A 17897-nucleotide genomic window follows, 5' to 3' on the forward strand; every position below is an offset into this window, starting at 1 on the left:
CATATCCATACTGCCTTGTGGGTTCTTACATGCAATTTCCTAACTTTTGTTGGCAGAGTGGTTTTGTCTAGATTGTCATAAACTTACTCTTGTAGGCGTGGGTTCTCCTACGTTCTTCACAAGGTTGGTGACTTGTTCACATACCCTTTGTTGTCTCACCCATTGTTCAGCTGGTCTTTCAAATCAGTTCTCTTATATGCTAATTCCTTTATTAGTCTTTGCGATCTTGTTACTACCAATACTCCTGGGGGACTTTTCCTACAATATCCTCAATGTGGTATCCACTTTCATCATATTCACAGTTGGATGGAGTCCTCCTGAAACTGCATCCCTTTGCTCTCTTATGTCTTGAAACTCCTACTAGTGTCGTTTCCAAACTAGACAGTCTGTTCGTTTGTGCCCATGCGTGTTGCAGTAATAGCAGGTAAATCCTACTTCTCTTTGACCAAACCTTCCACCTCCTCTTCTTCCATATGGATGGTTATTTTGAGATACAATACCTACCTGATTGACGGTTGGTTGATGTTGTTGTTTCTCTACTATATCTAGGGTTCTTATTCTTGGTGTTGTAGTAACATTCATCAGTGGTGGTAATAGTGGTTTTGTTGTAGATGGCACACAACTGAGTAGAAGGGAGATGGTACTCCTCCTTAGTATGACCCTGGTTCTTACACTTCGTGCACTAGATGCCCGACCTCAATTTGGAATCGTTCTTTCTTGTATTTACTCTAGCAATATTGACTAGGGCAGCCTTCAGTTCTTCTTGAACATCCATTCCGTGCTTCTTGCCCTTCTATTTTCAGGGCTTTTGCTCTTCATTCCGCATCATTCGAATCTGAATTAGAGTCAGAGTCAGAAGTGGCTCTTCACTAGACACCGACACTAAAGCATAATATATACAAGAGGTTTCCATTCACGTGTAATTGAGGACAAAGAACACCCTATAATGTTAGCATAAGAGACCAAGTGATAGTAAAGCAGTCAACTACAAGCAAAGCAAATAAGAAAACATGGCATGTGCCACACATAGAAGCATTGCTCTTATACTACAAAACTTAGACTAAAAAAGAAAGAGGTTGCATCCCATAACTCGTACACGAGACAAGACAATAGAGGAGATAAGCATATGTTCTTGCGAGCTTGCATTCAAGGATGCCCAACCATCCCAGATCATGGTATGAGTGGAGGACGATGTACTAATCGAAGCTAGAGCCGTGTTTTCTTCACGAGGTCGCACATATGAGAATTTAATGAGGCAAACCATGCATGGCCATAGAAGCCACATTGCCACAGTCACATGCACACGTATAAGATCTATTAGAAAGTTATCAACACGTTACATTTATTGAGCCTTATTTCACTATGGGTTGAAAAGGAAAATGCAATTTTGAACAAAAATTTTCTTCATAATTATAAATCTCCAAACGAGTTAAATGGTGTCGTGTCAAAATTTTAACAAGATTTAGGCTAGTCGAGCTGGTCAGTGATGAAGTTGTTGCGGATCTGGCTGGTCCTGGGTGTTTCGGCTTGGCTTGCCGCCTCCCTTCTCTACATCATCGCCCTCTTGGGGGGTAAGGCAACAATCTCTACCTCAGTTTCTTTCTTCTGCTAATCTCGTTTAGAATACCCTAATCGAACTCTAAAGATTTGCAGGGCACCTCTCTGGTAACTCCGTGTCGCCCAAAGATCGGTTGGCTTTGAAGAAACTCCAGAAAAGCTTCCAGCAATGCGTAGTAAGTCTCTCCTCCATACATACATTATATATCCATCCATCCATACATGTACGCATCCATTGACATGAATGTATGCATACGTATGTATGTATGCATGTGTAGGATGGATGACTGTATGTGACCATGCACACACGTACGTACATATGTATGTATGTATACACAATATATTCATCCATCAATCCATGCATCCATTTACACATGCATACATACATATGTGCGTTTGTCAGCAGCCACATACATTCATGTCACCCACTTCCACTTTTGATGTAGAAGCATATGATAATATGCCATTTGGTCTTTTCAAGGTTTTCATTACTTATTGAAAATCTTCTTCATTGCTATTGTTATGTGATCTGTATACCAATTGGACTGGAATTCACCTCTGCTTATGGACCTTTAGAAGTCCAATGGTTTTGGACTACGAGCTGAATTCAAAGGTGATTGCCATCTGTCTATGAAGTTTCCAAGCAACACTGTTCCCAAGTGGGTATGCCCTTTACAAATTTTTGATTCTCATTACAATGCCACTTTCTTGGTTGCCGCCAGTATTGTTGAGAAGAGATGATTAATTTCACATGTGCCAGCAGAAAGACCCGAAGACAGGACAACTTGAAGGTTTATCATATAAATTCAACCTTTGTGAAACCTTGCTTTTATGGGAGCAGGTTAGTTTCGTCTTGGTACTACCCATGAGTGCATTCATGTACGTGATCAAATGCAAGCACATTGTTTATACTAGTTCTCTAATCGAGGTTTTTATATTAAACTTCCCAGATTCGCAACACTAGCACTATATTAACAAGGGAGTACATTGATGCACTGCCGAATGGATGGCAAAGCTATGCTTGGAAGAGAATCAATAAGGGGATTCTTCTGTAGGTGCTCACACGTTTTTAGCTGTTTTGCATCAGTTGTTGTTTATTGAGATTGATTTATGGTTCAAAAAGAGTAAACTATGGAGTGTTTTTGTCCAAATTCTTCTGTAGTAAACTTGTCACCCAAGATCATAGCAAAGATCAGCTTGTTTGATGACATTGTATCAGTCAAGGCAAACAGAAGGCTTCATGGCAACCCTGTGATAAAAACAGTAGATGGCATACACAATACATTGCCAAGCTATCGTTTGAAAGTTCAACTTCTTACTTGTACACGACTTGCTTCTACAAAACCACCAGAAAGCCTTCTCTCAAATCTTCCCATATATCCTTTGTCTCATCGTCATTATCTTTCTCATCCCCCTTGGGAAGAGGCTACAGTATCATTGATACGTTTTCATGATCTGCAGCCTCTTGGTTTGACTTCTTTGGTATTATGTGCCGCATAGGCTAGTCACTTAGTGCTTTTGGTCTCCCCAATATCAGTGGTTTGATTATAAGCTGTATTGTAATGGCACATGTGGAGTGTGTGCATGTTCTCCTTAACCATATCCAAGGCATGCTTAAAAGCTGTATTGTAATGGCACACGTGGACTGTGTGCATGTTCTCTCTAACCAAATCCAAGGTCTTTATAGCCCTTAAATGGGCTTTGTTCTTTATATATCATACGAAGTACTAATGCAGTGGGAGGGGCCTCTATACACAGGCATTGACAGTTGCACCATCGGTAGTGAAGATAGTTTCCTAGCCCTTAAGTCATACAATCACTCAAGACCATTTATGCTGTCACGTGCATCCCGCACTTGGATGCCACGTAGACATATCTGAACAGAAGGTGCAGGACCTGGGATGGAAAACTGGTCCCATGTGAGCCCAGTCCGGGACGAGTTAGCCAGGGTTCCATCCCAGTCGTCCGAGGTCAAGTGTGCACTGTGCATTGTCCTGCACATGCATCCAAGGTCAGGTGTGTATTGTCCTGCACATGAAACAGTGCTAGTCCGCGCTGTGAGTCTCCCTCTAGAATGATGTCAGTTGGTTCTGTGTATCTGGTATGTTATTGGATGCTAGATCACTGTGTAGACAGTTAGGGTTTGCATATAGGAAAGGGGCGAGCCCATAGGGCTACCCCAAGGACATATGTGGGCATGGGGAAGGTGTAGAACCACCCCCATAGGGGCCAGGAAGGCCTTGGCGGTCATAGTTACCACGGAACGTCGTTCCGTCTTCCTGGAACGCCGGAACGCCGTTCCGGGCGAAGGCACGTTCCCGGAACGCCGGAACGTTCCGCAAATTTTATTTATTTATTTATTTATTTTTTTTTTTTTTTTGCGGAACGTTTGTTTTGCTTGCAGAAATGTATGTTCATGTCTTGGGGGAGCAAATATTAGGAAGCATATTGGCTATCTATATACAAAAAGTTACATTTTTTTGTGTCATATGCTGACATGTCATATGACGTGGCGTTCCGCGACGTTCCCGATCCGCTCCCGTTCCCGTTCCCGCTCCCGTTCTAGCATCCGACGTTCCCGGAACGTTCCCGTTCCGTGGTAACTATGTTGGCGGTACCCACCAGCCATGGGATGGCCATGGAGGGGCTGTAGGACAGCCCTTTTAGGACAGCCCTAGGGCTCTTGGAAAGGTAGCCGACTGGTTACACAGCCCCTAGGGGACTGTAGGCCAAGTGTGGGGCAGCCCACACAGGCTGCCCAGCAGCTAGGTATGAGGCGCCTGATGGCCAGCCCTGTTTTAAGTCATGCACAGCATTTTTCAGCATTTAATGCTGTATTTTCCAGTTGTGGAGCTATTTTAGGACAGCCGACTGCTGTAGAACCAGCCGACTGGATGTCATGAAGGGTATAAATACCCAAACCTCAAATCAGTTCATTTATCTCATCATTCACCAAGTGCTGAAGCTGAACCAAGGGCTAGGACAGCCAAGAACAAGCTAATGATTGAAGGTCAAGGGCAGAGATCCATCTCAGCCAAGAAGGTTCGGTCGGACTTTTATTTCAGTTTTTTTGCATCATTCTAATAAAAGCAAATACACCATTCGTGGTGGGGGCCCTACAGAGGGTATTTGGGATCCAATACTATGTCCTCTTCTCCCTCTTTCTCTCTCTCTATTTTTTTGCACATCTATATTTAGTTTTGTGCGTTTTTTGAGCATTGAAGTTACCGATCTTCCCTGAAGCTTCCGCATGTTACATATGCAGTAAGCTTCTTTCTAGCAATTGTAAGATATGGAAATGTGGATGCTACATGTGGCGTAGCGGAAGCTTCTTTAATTGTGATTAAGGTGTGCATTAACTTGCTGTTTTGGAAAGAGCACATTGGGGAGAGAGAGAGAGAGAGAGAGAGAGAGAGAGAGAGAGAGTAGATGGCATACACAGTACATTGCATGAGGTCCCAATCACCCACTTAAGGGCCCCTTCTCTGAAGGGCACCTATTCTCATGGTTTGCAACACGGTTAGCTAAAGGAAAATGAGAACTAGCAGTAAGAATCACAATATTATAGGACTATGAACAAACTGTGAATGCAATGGAGCGTGAAAACTAGCACACAAGACGTTAGGTCTTCCTTTCTGCTGCATACTAGAAATGAGTGGAACTTGTGGGGTACCCATGATGCCTTGGATGAGGATTGGATCTTGAACATTCTTTGTTATACACAATAGAGGCTTGCTCCAGTCAAGGTAAGGCTAGTACTGAAGAAACCACCTCATGTGTAATATCACATTCAGATGTGCTAAGGGCATGACTATGAAATCACGCATGAAATCCACCTTTTGGATCACTAACCTAGCACAACTCTAAAGACACATGCTTGTGCCAAAACCGACCATGGATCTGTCTTCTGTAGTCATCCGCAATAGTGTCTAGCCATAGGGTTTGCACTTTTCTTTTACAGTCATGTCCACAACATCCAAGTGTGGGATGCACGTGACATCCGCCTCCCCCCCTCCACCCCTGCTTAGCTTGACGGATGCCGCATTGCCTTATCTGTCAATAAATGGCATATACTTCTTGAAGAAATCTTTGTTGAGCCAAACTGCTTCGTGCGTCCCTTGGTTTTGGAACTTTGTGAGGTAATGAGGCTCCTTATGGCCTGAGCCATGCTTGAAATGGCAGACAACTATTTGTTTTGGAATCATGACCTTTGCTTCGTCGATTACGTCTGGCTCAAGTTTCTTCCTGAACCTCAATCGATGTGGACCTGCATAAAGCTTCAACCAACTGACATGGAACACATCGTGCCTAGTCAAACTAGGCAGAAGTCGCAGTATTTTAGGACTATCTCGTTTATTTTTTACTTCTCTCTTGCATGCAAAGATGCACAAGGCTATTCTGCAAAACTGTCAAGAAAGGTCTACAAGTTTCTGCATGTCACAGGTGGCTAGCCCTTTAGGCTAAGAAAAAGGGCAGCTAGAACATTTAGATCCCCCCCCCCCCCCCCCCCCCCCCCCCGGCGGCCCCAAATCTCATCACTTACTGTCTGAAAATCAGGGCATCCTCAGTAGAAGAAAAATGTCGTCCATCCTTTAGACCATCTTGTGCACTGAAGAAAAGCATGCTGTCAATTGCTATAGGTTGCATGTAGTGATGTGTGCCTGCTTCACTGAGTGTGTACAGTGCTCTGCCCATTGTCAGAGTGCTGTCTAGTGCTCCCCGCCTTCTACGTTAGGCTGCAGTAGGTCAGAGAACCATTGCCAACTTCCCACATCAAGCGCTCAGCCTAGGTATCATCTGTACACACCATCATACTCTTGCTGATCTAAACAACACCTCAATTGGCAAATATGCTTGTGCTTGAGGTGCCCATCGAAAAGCACTGCACTCATGACATCTATCAAGATAGTGCTTAAAAAACGGCAACATGTGTACTTTTTCTCTACAACAAAAAGCAAATTGCACAAACCAAAAGGACAAATCACAAAGCAAGAATTGAACGATCTTTCTAGCAAAATTTGCAACACGTACTTGTGGATGAAAATCGCCTCCGGGTCAACGAGTCACTTAATATTGGTAGTGACCCTATCTTGGGCCACCCCTAGGTATAAGCCTAGCAGTGTTGTGACTTTTGTGGCCATAACTTTCCCTGAATGGAATCATGTTGAAAATAACGTGTCACGTGCATCCCGCACTTGGATGCCATGTGGACATATTTGATACTAAGGTGTAGGACCGGGAGTGGAAACTGGTCCCATGTGAGCCCCAGTCCGGGACGAGTTTGCCAAGGTTCCACTCTAAGAGTCCAAGGTCAGGTGTACAAGTCCCGTACATGGTCCAAGGTCAAGTGTGCATTTTTCTGCACATGAAGCAGTGGTAGTCCGTACCGTGAGTCTCCCTCTGGAATGATGTCAAGTGTTTTGAGTGTTTGGTTTGCAACCGGACACCAGGCATCTGTAGGAGAAGCATGTAGTTGCATGTAGAAAGGGGGCAGCTCTTAGGGCTACCCCAGAAGGGGGTATTGTATCCCTTGAATGGGAAAGGCACCCCAAGAGGACCATGGCCTTTGTCCACCAGCCAAGGAGGTTGTGGCCCAGTTGGCCAGCCCAAGGATGGGCTTTGGCAGGCTGTTGGCCAGCCCATTGGGGCTTGGCCAGCCAGGCGACAGGCCAGCCCAGCCAGTTGGCTAGCCCATGGGGCAGCCAGGACTGTAGGTGGCCAGGGCATATGGGCTGCCCAGCAGCCAGCGCTGGTCTGGACAGCAGCCTGGACATCTTGTGCAGGGCGGCCAGGAAACTGGTGTGAAGGCGCCTAGTAAAAGGCCCATGAACCTAGTCTTGGGATAAATAAAAGCTGTTTGAGCCAGCCAACCAGCACCTAGAAGGGCTATAAATAGCCAAGCCAGAAATTCAGTCATTCATCTCATCATTCACAAGTGTTCCAAGGGCCAGGACAGCCAAGGGGAGTGCCACAGCCAAATTGAAGAGCGCAGGTCAAGAACAGATCTTCAATTCTATAGATTTGCGTTATTGTACATCATTCTAATAAAGCAAATGCACCATTCGTTGGTGGGGCCCCTATAGACGGTATTCGGGACCCAATATTGTGTTTGACACACTCTCTCTCTCTCTCTATGTTGCACGTTACCTTCGTCGTGAAAGATTGCTGAATTCTGAACATTGAAGTTACCGATTCTATCCACTAAGCTTCCGCATGTTACATAATGTTTGTTTGAACTTTGGAAGGCCAAGGGATGCAAAGATGGCCGTCTAGGTTCTTTGTATGAACTTTCAACTTGGAGGAGTGTTTTGCTTTCTCTATAGCTTGTTGACAGTCCAGTTTTATATTTAGTGAGGATTCTTTGAAAGATTGTACACATGCTTTATGAAGATAACACATCGAAGTATGAATACAAGGGAAAACAGAGCAAAGTAGTCAACGGCCTTTCCTCTTTCTAGATTAAGTGAAGTAGTGGCCACATAAGAGGTGATTTTGATTATAGAAGTTTGGCATTTTAAGTGACATGGTATAAATTGCAGCAAGAATTGTGAGAACAAGAGCATATGCCAGGAGAAGCTATCACTAGTGCTACCACAGAATCCCCCGTTCTTCCCTAGTCAGTATGGAAGGTGTGCCATTGTTGGTAACTCAGGTGATCTCATCAAGATGCAGCTTGGGAAAGAGATTGATGAATATGATGCAGTGGTGCGTAACAATGGCGCACCTGTTGAGGTAAGACACTACCACAAATATTTGGTGATGTTGATAGACTACTCTAAAGATGTAAATGATATGCTGTATGTTTCTGAACTTTCTTTGGAAATTGGCAGAACTATACGGAATATGTGGGGAAAAAAACAACATTCCGCCTGCTTAATCGGGGCTCTGCAAAGGCGTTAGACAAAGTTGCAGCATTGGATGGTAGGAGCTATAGACAGCTGGAAGAAATTTGATACGTTGATTGCGTGTGAAGCTTCATGACCTTGACAGCTAGGCACTTCAAATTTGATGGCTCTTGTTGCATTGACTGGCTAACAGGCACTGGCAAAGAAGTGCTGATAATCAAGACAACCATCCATGATGCCATGAGCAAGATGATCAAAGTAAACACTCTCCCCTCCCCTACTCCCCGCTCCTTCCCAGCCCTCTTTTCACCACTACCACCACCACAAGATCCCTACCTTTTGTGAGGGTGGGTTTTTTTTCTAATTAGAAGTTCCAGTGAATGTGAAAACATAGTTTTGTGGTCAGGGCTTGTCTAATTGGTGGATTATTCTTGGATGCTCGCAGGAGGTGCCTATACAGAATCCGGTTTATCTAATGCTAGGAACGGCACTTGGACCTTCTGCCAAAGGCACTGGTCTCAAGGCTGTTGAGTTTGCTCTTTCAGTATGTGAAACTGTCGATATATATGGCTTCACAGTAGACCCTGGCTACACGGAGTGGTAAGCACTGTCTCTTTACCACCTTCATACTTCTCATGAGTCGTGGTTATTTCATATAGTTGACAGGGAGAGATCATGGATCTTGATTGACTCCAGGACGAGGTACTTCTCAGAATCTCGGGGTGGCCACACACCACTACAAGGGAGGGCGTACTACCAGATGATGGAGTGTTTAGGGGTGGGCTCACAAATACTCACATTTTGTTGTAAGATAATGCATATGTTTTGTATGGCCTCATCTTGTGGTTAAGACATGCATGTGGGGATGTCACAATAAGTGCATGTGGATGAATGGAGGATGGGGAAATGTCGCGTCTGATCTCCAGTTTTTCAACTTTGTGCTCATTTTGTGTTTTCAGCTTATCACCATCCACTCTCCGATGCGAGAGGCTGGTGGGCATGTGGTTGCCGAGGTTCCTGATAAGGCAACAGTAGATAATGCAAGGCTTGCTGTGGAGCGATTGCAGGGGTGCTCCTCTTTTAAAAAAACCTTCATCCAATTTTGCAAATTCTTAGAAGTTTCATTTTGAATTAGCACCAACAAGAGTCATTACTGGAAGTCCAACATTTTTTTTTTGGCAGAATGTCATCTTGATTGCAAAATGTGTGAATGTTTTTGATTCCACAGGAAAGTTTCTGGTAGTGGAGATCCCTTTAGTTCATGTGCCATTTGGTCAAGGAGAGAGAGCCAGATACAAGAGCCTCCTCAAAAGAAAGCAGCCAGAGAGCACTACCAGTCTTTAGGTGGTGTGACACTGTATCCATTAGACCAGAGAAACACTAGAGAGCTGCTTTGTATGAAGCCCACAGAAGCTTCCAGTTACTGAGGCGTTTCTTTGTAAGGTTCTTATAATGGAAAAGATTTTGTTTGTGTTAAACAAGAGTCGTTATGTTTTTGGGATGAGGACTCAGAATGGTCACGATTTTAGAAAAAAAGATTTATAGCCTGCATTCTTTTCAGTTTTAGGGCTATCTGCGCTTGAAGGAATGCATTTATTCATCTATGCATATGTGCACACCTTATTTTATAGGTTTAAATAAATTTTTATTGTTTGCTTCATCAGTCTCTCTCTCTCTCTCTTCCTCTGACCCACAGTGCTGGTACCAGCGCTGCAGGTCCCTCCTGTTCCATCCGATTGCTTCACTCTTCTCTGGGCACAGACCCACCGCCCATCAGGGGAGAGGTGTTAGGGTGGGCAGCGGGCGTTCCAGCTAGACCCTGTCCATCTCATCCTCGCTCCTTGCACTTTTCTTGGAGCTCCACAATTGTTCTGGCCACCACTGAGGGTTTTGCACCAGCTTCACACAGGTCCCACCCTTGTTCATGGCTGTACAGCTACCTACCCAGCTATGTCAGTGTTCAAGCTCCACTGTTGCAGCACGTAAAAGATGGTTAACCCTAAAGATGGGCACAACCCTGGTGGTGGGCATCCTCCGTGCAGCACGTAAAAGACAGTTAACCCTAAAGATGGGCACAACCCTGGTGGTGGGCATCTTCCGTGCCATTTTCTCCTCCATAATGGAGAAAGGCAAGATCTTCTTGGGCTCACTCCGAAAAAACCACTGGCCAATGCATGATGTGGTCATCCTATACTCCCTCATTTCGTCACAATGAGCTAGGGGGATGGTATCCACACTCCCCTTCCCCAAGTTTGTTTGGCCTCTCCTCCCAGCCTTTCGACTCCTATAAACCTGCATGCCACAGAGATGCAAAGTGCCAAGGTGTTGCAGACCTGGAACAATGTACGCCTCCTCTTGAAGGCACTTCGGGGATCAAAAATGTGGGGGGTGTGAAGAGGAAGGCTAGCTCCTTCTGGTCGTAAATATTCCCCTTTGTTCTCTTATCTAGAAGTTTATTTAGTGACTATGCTTCAAACAAGAAGACCAAGCTCCTGGAAGTTTCCATCACTACTGGTTGGCAACGGTGAGTGGACACTGGTTTTTTAGGGCCTGTCAAGGAGTTTATTCATATGGAGTGCTCTAAAGCCTCTTTGCCCTAGAGGTTTTTTAGGGCCTGTCAAGGAGTTTATTCATATGGAGTGCTCTAAAAGCCTCTTTGCCCCAGAGGGGTGGAAGTGTGCACCATCTACACTGGTGGACACTGGTTTTTTAGGGCCTGTCAAGGAGTTTATTCATATGGAGTGCTCTAAAAGCCTCTTTGACCTAGAGGGGTGGAAGTGTGCACCATCTACACTTTCAGATGGTTGTGTGTCTGACCTTTCTTGTGGATGGTAAGTTCTTGCATGAAGGACCTCCATAACCCTAGTTTCATTTCTAGGAACATAACGTGAGAGAATTATAGGATTTATGTTTAAAGTTTACCTGACACCTGTTAACTTGTTCAACCGTTAATATGTTTACATTTATAACAGGTTAGTGTAACTCTTGGAGCTACTTTGTTGTTGATGCTCCACACGGGGAGGTATAACCCGATAGCATCCTGGATAATTCCGAGAACTGGGATTGGCATGGACTTTACAACAGCAAGGGAGTTGTGTTTGAATTTGCACAATTGTGGATGTTGTGATGGATCACTACATTGAAGAAGGGGACACTTCTAGGTGCTTTGATTTAAATAATCTAGCTTCTGTAAAAGCTAACACCAATGATACTCCCGGCTTGATGGTGAATCCCATTGACCTTACTACTGAAGAAGATCTAAGTGCAGAAGTTGATGATGGCTTCATTCCTTGCAAATCTTCACCACAGAAAGCAGTGAAATTCAGGCGAGTAAATAAAGTTCCTGGCTTACTCTACAAGCTTTGCAGTGGGGAAAAAAATAATATGCCATTCGCATGATTTAATTAATGCTATCTTTGCAGATTTTAATATGTTATTCGCATGTTTTGTCTAATGATTATCTTTGTGATTAAATAGTTCATTAAATTCCCATACCAAAGTAAGTTCATTAAGGTCCTTTCTTTTGTTCAGTTGTGAGTGGCGCTTCACAGAGTCTTCTGTAAGAGACTATCTATTCCCATGTAGTTAAATTTTTTTTGCATGTTTTGTGGGCATAGCGTGTGTGTTGTGTGTATGACTTTGGTGTCTTCATCGACAACTTTGTGGTCATGTATGGCAAGTAGCACATGTGTTGTGCACTCCTTGATGAGAGCTTCATCAGTGATGATGGTGTTATACAAATATGGAAATATGTGTGTCATGCAAAGGTGGATGTGTATGCCAACTCGTGTAGCACTGGTGGCTTCTGGTGTGTGTGTCGGTGGATGTTTGTGTGTGTTCCTGGCTCTTCTAGGTAATAATATGTTCTAGCGGCCGCTTTGTGTGGCTATGTATGTGAACACACCCTTGCTTGATGAAGTGGGGGTATTAGAAATAAGGTGTTTTGTAAACAAAGGCCTCAGTGAGCCAATGAGGTGATAGCCCAAGTGGTGAAGGTGTTTGCCTAGGATTTTTTAGAAAATGAGGTGATAGCCAAGTGGTGAAGGTGTTTGCCTAGGATCTTCTACAACCATCTTTGTGTGGGGTAAATAATTTGTTGTGTTTTGTAAACAAAGGCCTCGGTGAGCCGATGAGGTGATAGCCCAAGTGGTGAAGGTCCTTGCCTAGGATCAGAAGGTCTTGGGTTCAAAAGCCTCAGTGGTGAAGGTGTTTGCCTGGACCAGAAGGTTAGAGAGAGGATCTTGGGCCTAAGGCTAGTTGGAAAAAAAAGGAGTTTTGAGAGGTCTATAAAAAGAGCAAGTTTTGTATTATATTTTATCAAGCTTGCTGCATTGCGTTCATCGACTCTAGTGAAAGAGGGTTGTATGTAGCTCCTTTTCTAACAAGCTCTCATTCGATCAAGGCGTCAACCCCGACTAAATGAAATAGGCATGAAATTTGAATAGGCACACATTATATCCTAAGGTAATTTTTAATAAAAATGAATGAACATCGGTAAGGAATTGCATTATATCCTTTGGTGGTCTTCATTTTTATCTTCCTGCATTTGAATCTTTTGAATGGACACATGTAGTTTGAGAGCATTGGAATCATTTTGAATGGACACATGTAGAATCGAAGAAGCTTTTTAGACACAAAAGAGACCCGAGATTGATTAAAGGGGTTGGTTGTGCTTATAGGTGATTGACAAGGTATGGGAAGCTAGTGCAGAACCCTTGGGCTTGGTGCTTCTAGGGCTCTTGCTAACAGTTTAGTTTTGCGTTTAGGATAGAGGTGGCAGAAATTTGATGTTCTTGGAATAGGGGTGTTCTTTTTGGTGGAGGTTAAAAAGAAGACATTTGAAGCTTTAAGCTAACCACGAACAAGAAGCAAGGGGTGTGGGCAAATAAAAAATGTGTATGCCAAAAAGGATGGGTGGCCCACCACAAGTACATGCAGTAAGAGAGGGGTGTGGACAAAGGGAAAGGGCATATGCATAGAAAAGGGGGGGATTGTTGGCATATTAGGATGGAAAGCTTACGTGAATTATTTTACCCAAAATGAGTTGTGTGAGTAGAGTGTCTAGTGTGTAGATGTTTAATGTTCATTAATAACAATTGATTAATAACAATTGAAGGCTCTTACCTTTTTGTGTGTGTGTGGAGGGGGGGGAGGGGGGGAGGATCACTAAAAATGATGTAAGATGAGCCATGGTTGACACTTAGACCATTAGGATAAATGGACCAAGAGAGATCGAAGTAACCCCCATCAAGTCCTCCAAGCCCGTGGCATGCTAGGACCTTATAGCAAACGAGAAGACCAAGGTGATGATTTTTAATACTCCACATGCAATGGCATCCATCACTTTACACATGAGATTTTTTGTGGATAGAGTTAATTTGACAACCTTTTGGCCATAGTAGTGAATATCCATCCATCTTTCTTGTGCTACTCTTATGTGTGTCTGTTTGCTTGCTCTTAAAAAGCAAAATAACATCAAAAGTGGCAAGCCGCAATAAGGAAACTATGCATCTTCAAGCAAGCAAGTCGAAGATATAGAAGTGATGCAGTATATGCTTAGTCCATGATTGTAAATGCATAGAATTCTAGAGATGTATGTCGGGTACTTCTAACCACATGACAGGTCATGGTGGAGAGTGGTTTAGTCATATGAAAAAAAAAGTAGGGTATGTGGAAACATGTAATGATATTGCGCATCCTATTGCGCATGTTGGTAAGGTACCATTGTCTATTAAGGATGGCAAAAAATATAATACTTGATTGATGTACTTCATGTTCCAAACATTACAAAGAACTTGGTTTCTATAGGGCAAATGGTTGAGTAGGGTCTACAAGTGAGGATAAACCCTCATGGATGTTACGTGGACAATTGCAATAACTAGTGTCACGTGGTTGCAAAGGGTAACATAATTGGCAGAATGTTTACATTAGATGTAAACATGCATGAAGTGAAGGCTACAATGTTTGCACATGGTATATGTGTCATTGCAAACATTGACATTTGGAATAAATGCATTGGTCATGTTAATATGTATTGGATGAAAAATATGTAGGTCCAAAGTAATGTTATAGGTTTGATGAAGTTCAAAGTTGATGGAATACACAAAGTATGTGAAGCATGCCAATTGGGAAAACAATCTAAACTTGCATTTCCTCATGGCAATAATGTAAGTCAAAGACGATTGGATGTGGTGCATTTTGATGTTTGGGGACCAACAAAGACGACATCAATCAAAGAATGCCAATATTATGTATCTTTCATTGATGATCACACTAGAACGGTGTGGGTATACTTCATGTAAGAGAAAAGCGAAGTGTTTATGCACTTTCAGAGCTTCAAGGCTTTAGTTAAGAAAGGAAAAGTCATGCACATAAAAAAATACCTAGTATCAAATGGTGGAGAAGAATACTTCTCGAGTGAATTCAATGATTATCTAAGAGCATGGGATAAAGAGACAGTTTACATGCAGGTACACCCCGCAACAAAATAGGGTTACATAAAGAAGAAAATACATATTGCAAAAGTTACCTATTTTGTAAGGGAGAAGGTTCTAGCAAGTGATGGAAGAAAGGATCGTGCAACTGACATATTCTCAAAGGTATTAGGTGCAGAGTGCAAAGGTCACATTGTTAACACCGTTTTTACTATGGCCAAAAGGTGGTTAAATTAGCTCCAACTTGTGTCATTTTATGTTGATGACCCCTTTATCATATCTCCATTAATCATGAAGATTATCGTGGGACGATTAGATGTGAAACACTCAGTCAACGAGAGGTTTTACCAGCTCAAAACCTTGCTGCATAGATTTGATAGGCAGCTACAACCTAGCTTTTACTCATCACAATCACAAGGAGTTTAGCTACTATGGCCAAAAGGTTGTCAAATTAACTCTATCCACAAGGAGTTTAGCTACTATGGCCAAAAGGTTGTCACCTAAAAAGTTATGAATATAATTATTATTGAGATATTGAGCTCAAGTAGTAAGGATATGGATGATACACTAGGATGCCACTAGCATGGTTGGTGAGATTATGAGTAATATGCCACAAGTGGGTTATAGGTTGTGTGATAACCACTTTGGTTCACTAAAGTTATGGCATAGTTATAGTGCTAGATCATATAGTCGAGTTCACACTATGGACAGACCTTGTATGTTTTTGTAGGAGAGTACGTTTCCTTATGGTGTGTACTCTCTTATCTTTATGTTATGGTTGTAGAGAAGAGAAGAGAATAGAAGAAAATTTATTCATCCATCTCTCTTGTGTGTTTGTCTACTCGGGTGTGTCTGTTTGTGCTTGCAAGGAGCTCAATCTTACCCTCTCGCTCACATTCTTATCATGGTATTAGAGCAGCAGCTTGCTTGAGCTAAAAAGTTCTGAATATAATTATTATTGAGATATTGAGCTCAAGTAGTGAGGATATGGATGATACACCAGGATGCCACTAGCATGGTTGGTGAGATTATGAGTAATATGCTGCGACGAGCGGGTTATAGGTTGTGTGATAACCACTTTGGTTCACTAAAGTTATGGCATAGTGATAGTGCTAGATCATATAGTCAAGTTCACACTATGAACCGACCTTGTATATTTTTGTAGGAGAGTACGTTTCCTTATGGTGTGTACTCTCTTATCTTTATGTTATGGTTGTAGAGAAGAGAAGAGAATATAAGAAAATTCATTCATCCATCTCTCTTGTGTGCTTGTCTAACCGTGTGTGTCTGTTTGTGCTTGCAAGGAGCTCAATCTTACCCTCTCACTCACATTATTATCATGGTATTAGAGCAGCGGCTTGCTTGAAGATCTCAAGAGGCAAGCAAGATGCAAGAAAAGGAAGTGGTACATGGGTAAGGATAACTCCATCTCTTTCCCTTTAATGGAAGAAAATTTGTGTAGGTAGCTGCTAGTCAAGAGCAGTAGGCATGCCCAACAGTAAGGTGGATTATCACATCTTGAGCCACCCTTCCTGGCGGCGGTGAAGCAGAGGGGCATTTGTGTGGGAAAATTATATGCGACCTTAGTGATTTCAGAATTTGGATTCCAAGCCATTTTCAGGCCCCATATTGGCTCTGTACGTTCTCCATAGGCACTCTATGGACCTATCAATTTTGACTGTGTATGTCCAATTTTTGGTTTGGTGCATAATTGCCATAGAATTATGATTGCAGACAGTTTGTAAAAAGAATTTGAGATTTGCAGGTTGTTGGCATATGTATGTACTGATTCACATACAGTTATAGTATAACATGTTTACAATACCATAGGAGGTGATTGTGTTAGAGACTGTAGGTTTGTAAGTGCTTTGTTTTTTCAAGCATAATTTGGTAAGTTGTTGTAGGTAATCATGTCTAACATTCTATCCTAGATTATGAGTGAGAAGCTGAACAACAACAGCTTTCAAGCATAAAAGTTCAAGATGATAAACTTAGGATATTAGGAATTCATTTCAGGTGACAAGAAGCCAAAGCTTTCAAAAGAAAATGTCACTCCTCAACATACGTATGCCTTTAAAAGGCTTGGCATGAGAAAGCCATCAAAGTGATGTACTAGTTGTCTGTTAGGGTGCTATGATTGGCCATGTACAAGATGCAACGACACCTAAGGATGCATGGGATACCTTGGTTAAGTTATATAGCAGAAGTATCAAAAAGACATGCACATAAAAAATACCTAACCAAATGGTGGAGGAGAATATTTCTCGAGTGAATTCATTGATTATCTAAGAGACATGGGATAGTTTAATGTAGGTACACCTTGCAACAAAATGGGGTTACAGAAAGAAGAAAATACATATTGCAGAAGTTGCCCATTTTGTGAGGGAGAAGGTTCTAGTAAGTGATGCATTTGGTATATGTCAGATATACAAGCTCTAGGTTTTTTAAACATAGATTGGGCCTTGTTTTAGTTCTACCTCTTGACCTTGTTTTTTTGGTTTACTCTTGATATAAGCTTGACACCTAAGATTTGTAGACATCCCTAGACACTTACAATATGATAAAGATGATTTTAAAATATAATGATGATATAATAAGGATGTCTTTGATAGAATCAAACTAGATACTATGATATGTAGATCCGTGTTTTTGTAGCCCTCAATGTTAAACAAAGTGGTTAACGCTCCCCCTTCCTAAACTCGATCACGTCCCTTGAGCCCTCCATTCGATAGTATTATTAAACAAACCTTAAATAAGTTTCAATTTTTTCTTTTTGTATTGATATTTAGAAATTTAATACATTTATACAAAGATGAAAAGAAGAGCAATAGAGATTTTTCGATGTACTTTTTAAAAATTATCCTAAAGCTCAACAATAAATTTAACTTAAACTTTACTTATTCTATCTTATTTAAGATAGCCTTTTTGTTAATTATAATCTTTGATATTATCATTTGGAAATATCTTTTTACACTCTCTTTAAGGGATTTTTAATTGAAATAAAATTTGAGCTTTGCAATTTAAATTTTAGACAAACAATGCAAACGTAAGATCCCTTATT

At 42.1% G+C, this 17897-nt stretch overlaps 1 protein-coding gene across 2 annotated transcripts; it reads left to right on the top strand.

Annotated features, from left to right (window-relative positions):
* The first annotated feature begins 1435 nt into the window (after positions 1-1435).
* On the top strand, positions 1436-11856 carry LOC147624446 (Glycosyltransferase family 29 (sialyltransferase) family protein). 2 transcript variants are annotated; one of them, XM_086819436.1, is made up of 13 exons: positions 1436-1571; positions 1654-1733; positions 2134-2220; positions 2321-2398; positions 2508-2608; positions 8097-8289; positions 8388-8478; positions 8596-8660; positions 8848-9002; positions 9099-9180; positions 9362-9471; positions 9631-9840; positions 11375-11856. In XM_086819436.1, exons 1-12 carry the CDS (start codon positions 1487-1489, stop codon positions 9827-9829), a joined length of 1326 nt encoding a protein of 441 aa, XP_086675562.1. In that variant the 5' UTR covers positions 1436-1486; the 3' UTR covers positions 9830-9840; positions 11375-11856. The 2 variants fall into 2 exon arrangements, with proteins under 2 accessions (XP_086675562.1, XP_086675563.1); XM_086819437.1 differs by lacking the exons at positions 1436-1571; positions 11375-11856 and having other exon boundaries at positions 1659-1733; positions 2134-2170; positions 2280-2398; positions 9631-9935.
* Positions 11857-17897: the final 6041 nt, after the last annotated feature.

The sequence above is a fragment of the Cibotium barometz genome, chromosome 25 (assembly GCF_041138505.1).
Source record: "Cibotium barometz isolate CiBa-2024 chromosome 25, ASM4113850v1, whole genome shotgun sequence".
Lineage (NCBI taxonomy): Eukaryota > Viridiplantae > Streptophyta > Polypodiopsida > Cyatheales > Cibotiaceae > Cibotium > Cibotium barometz.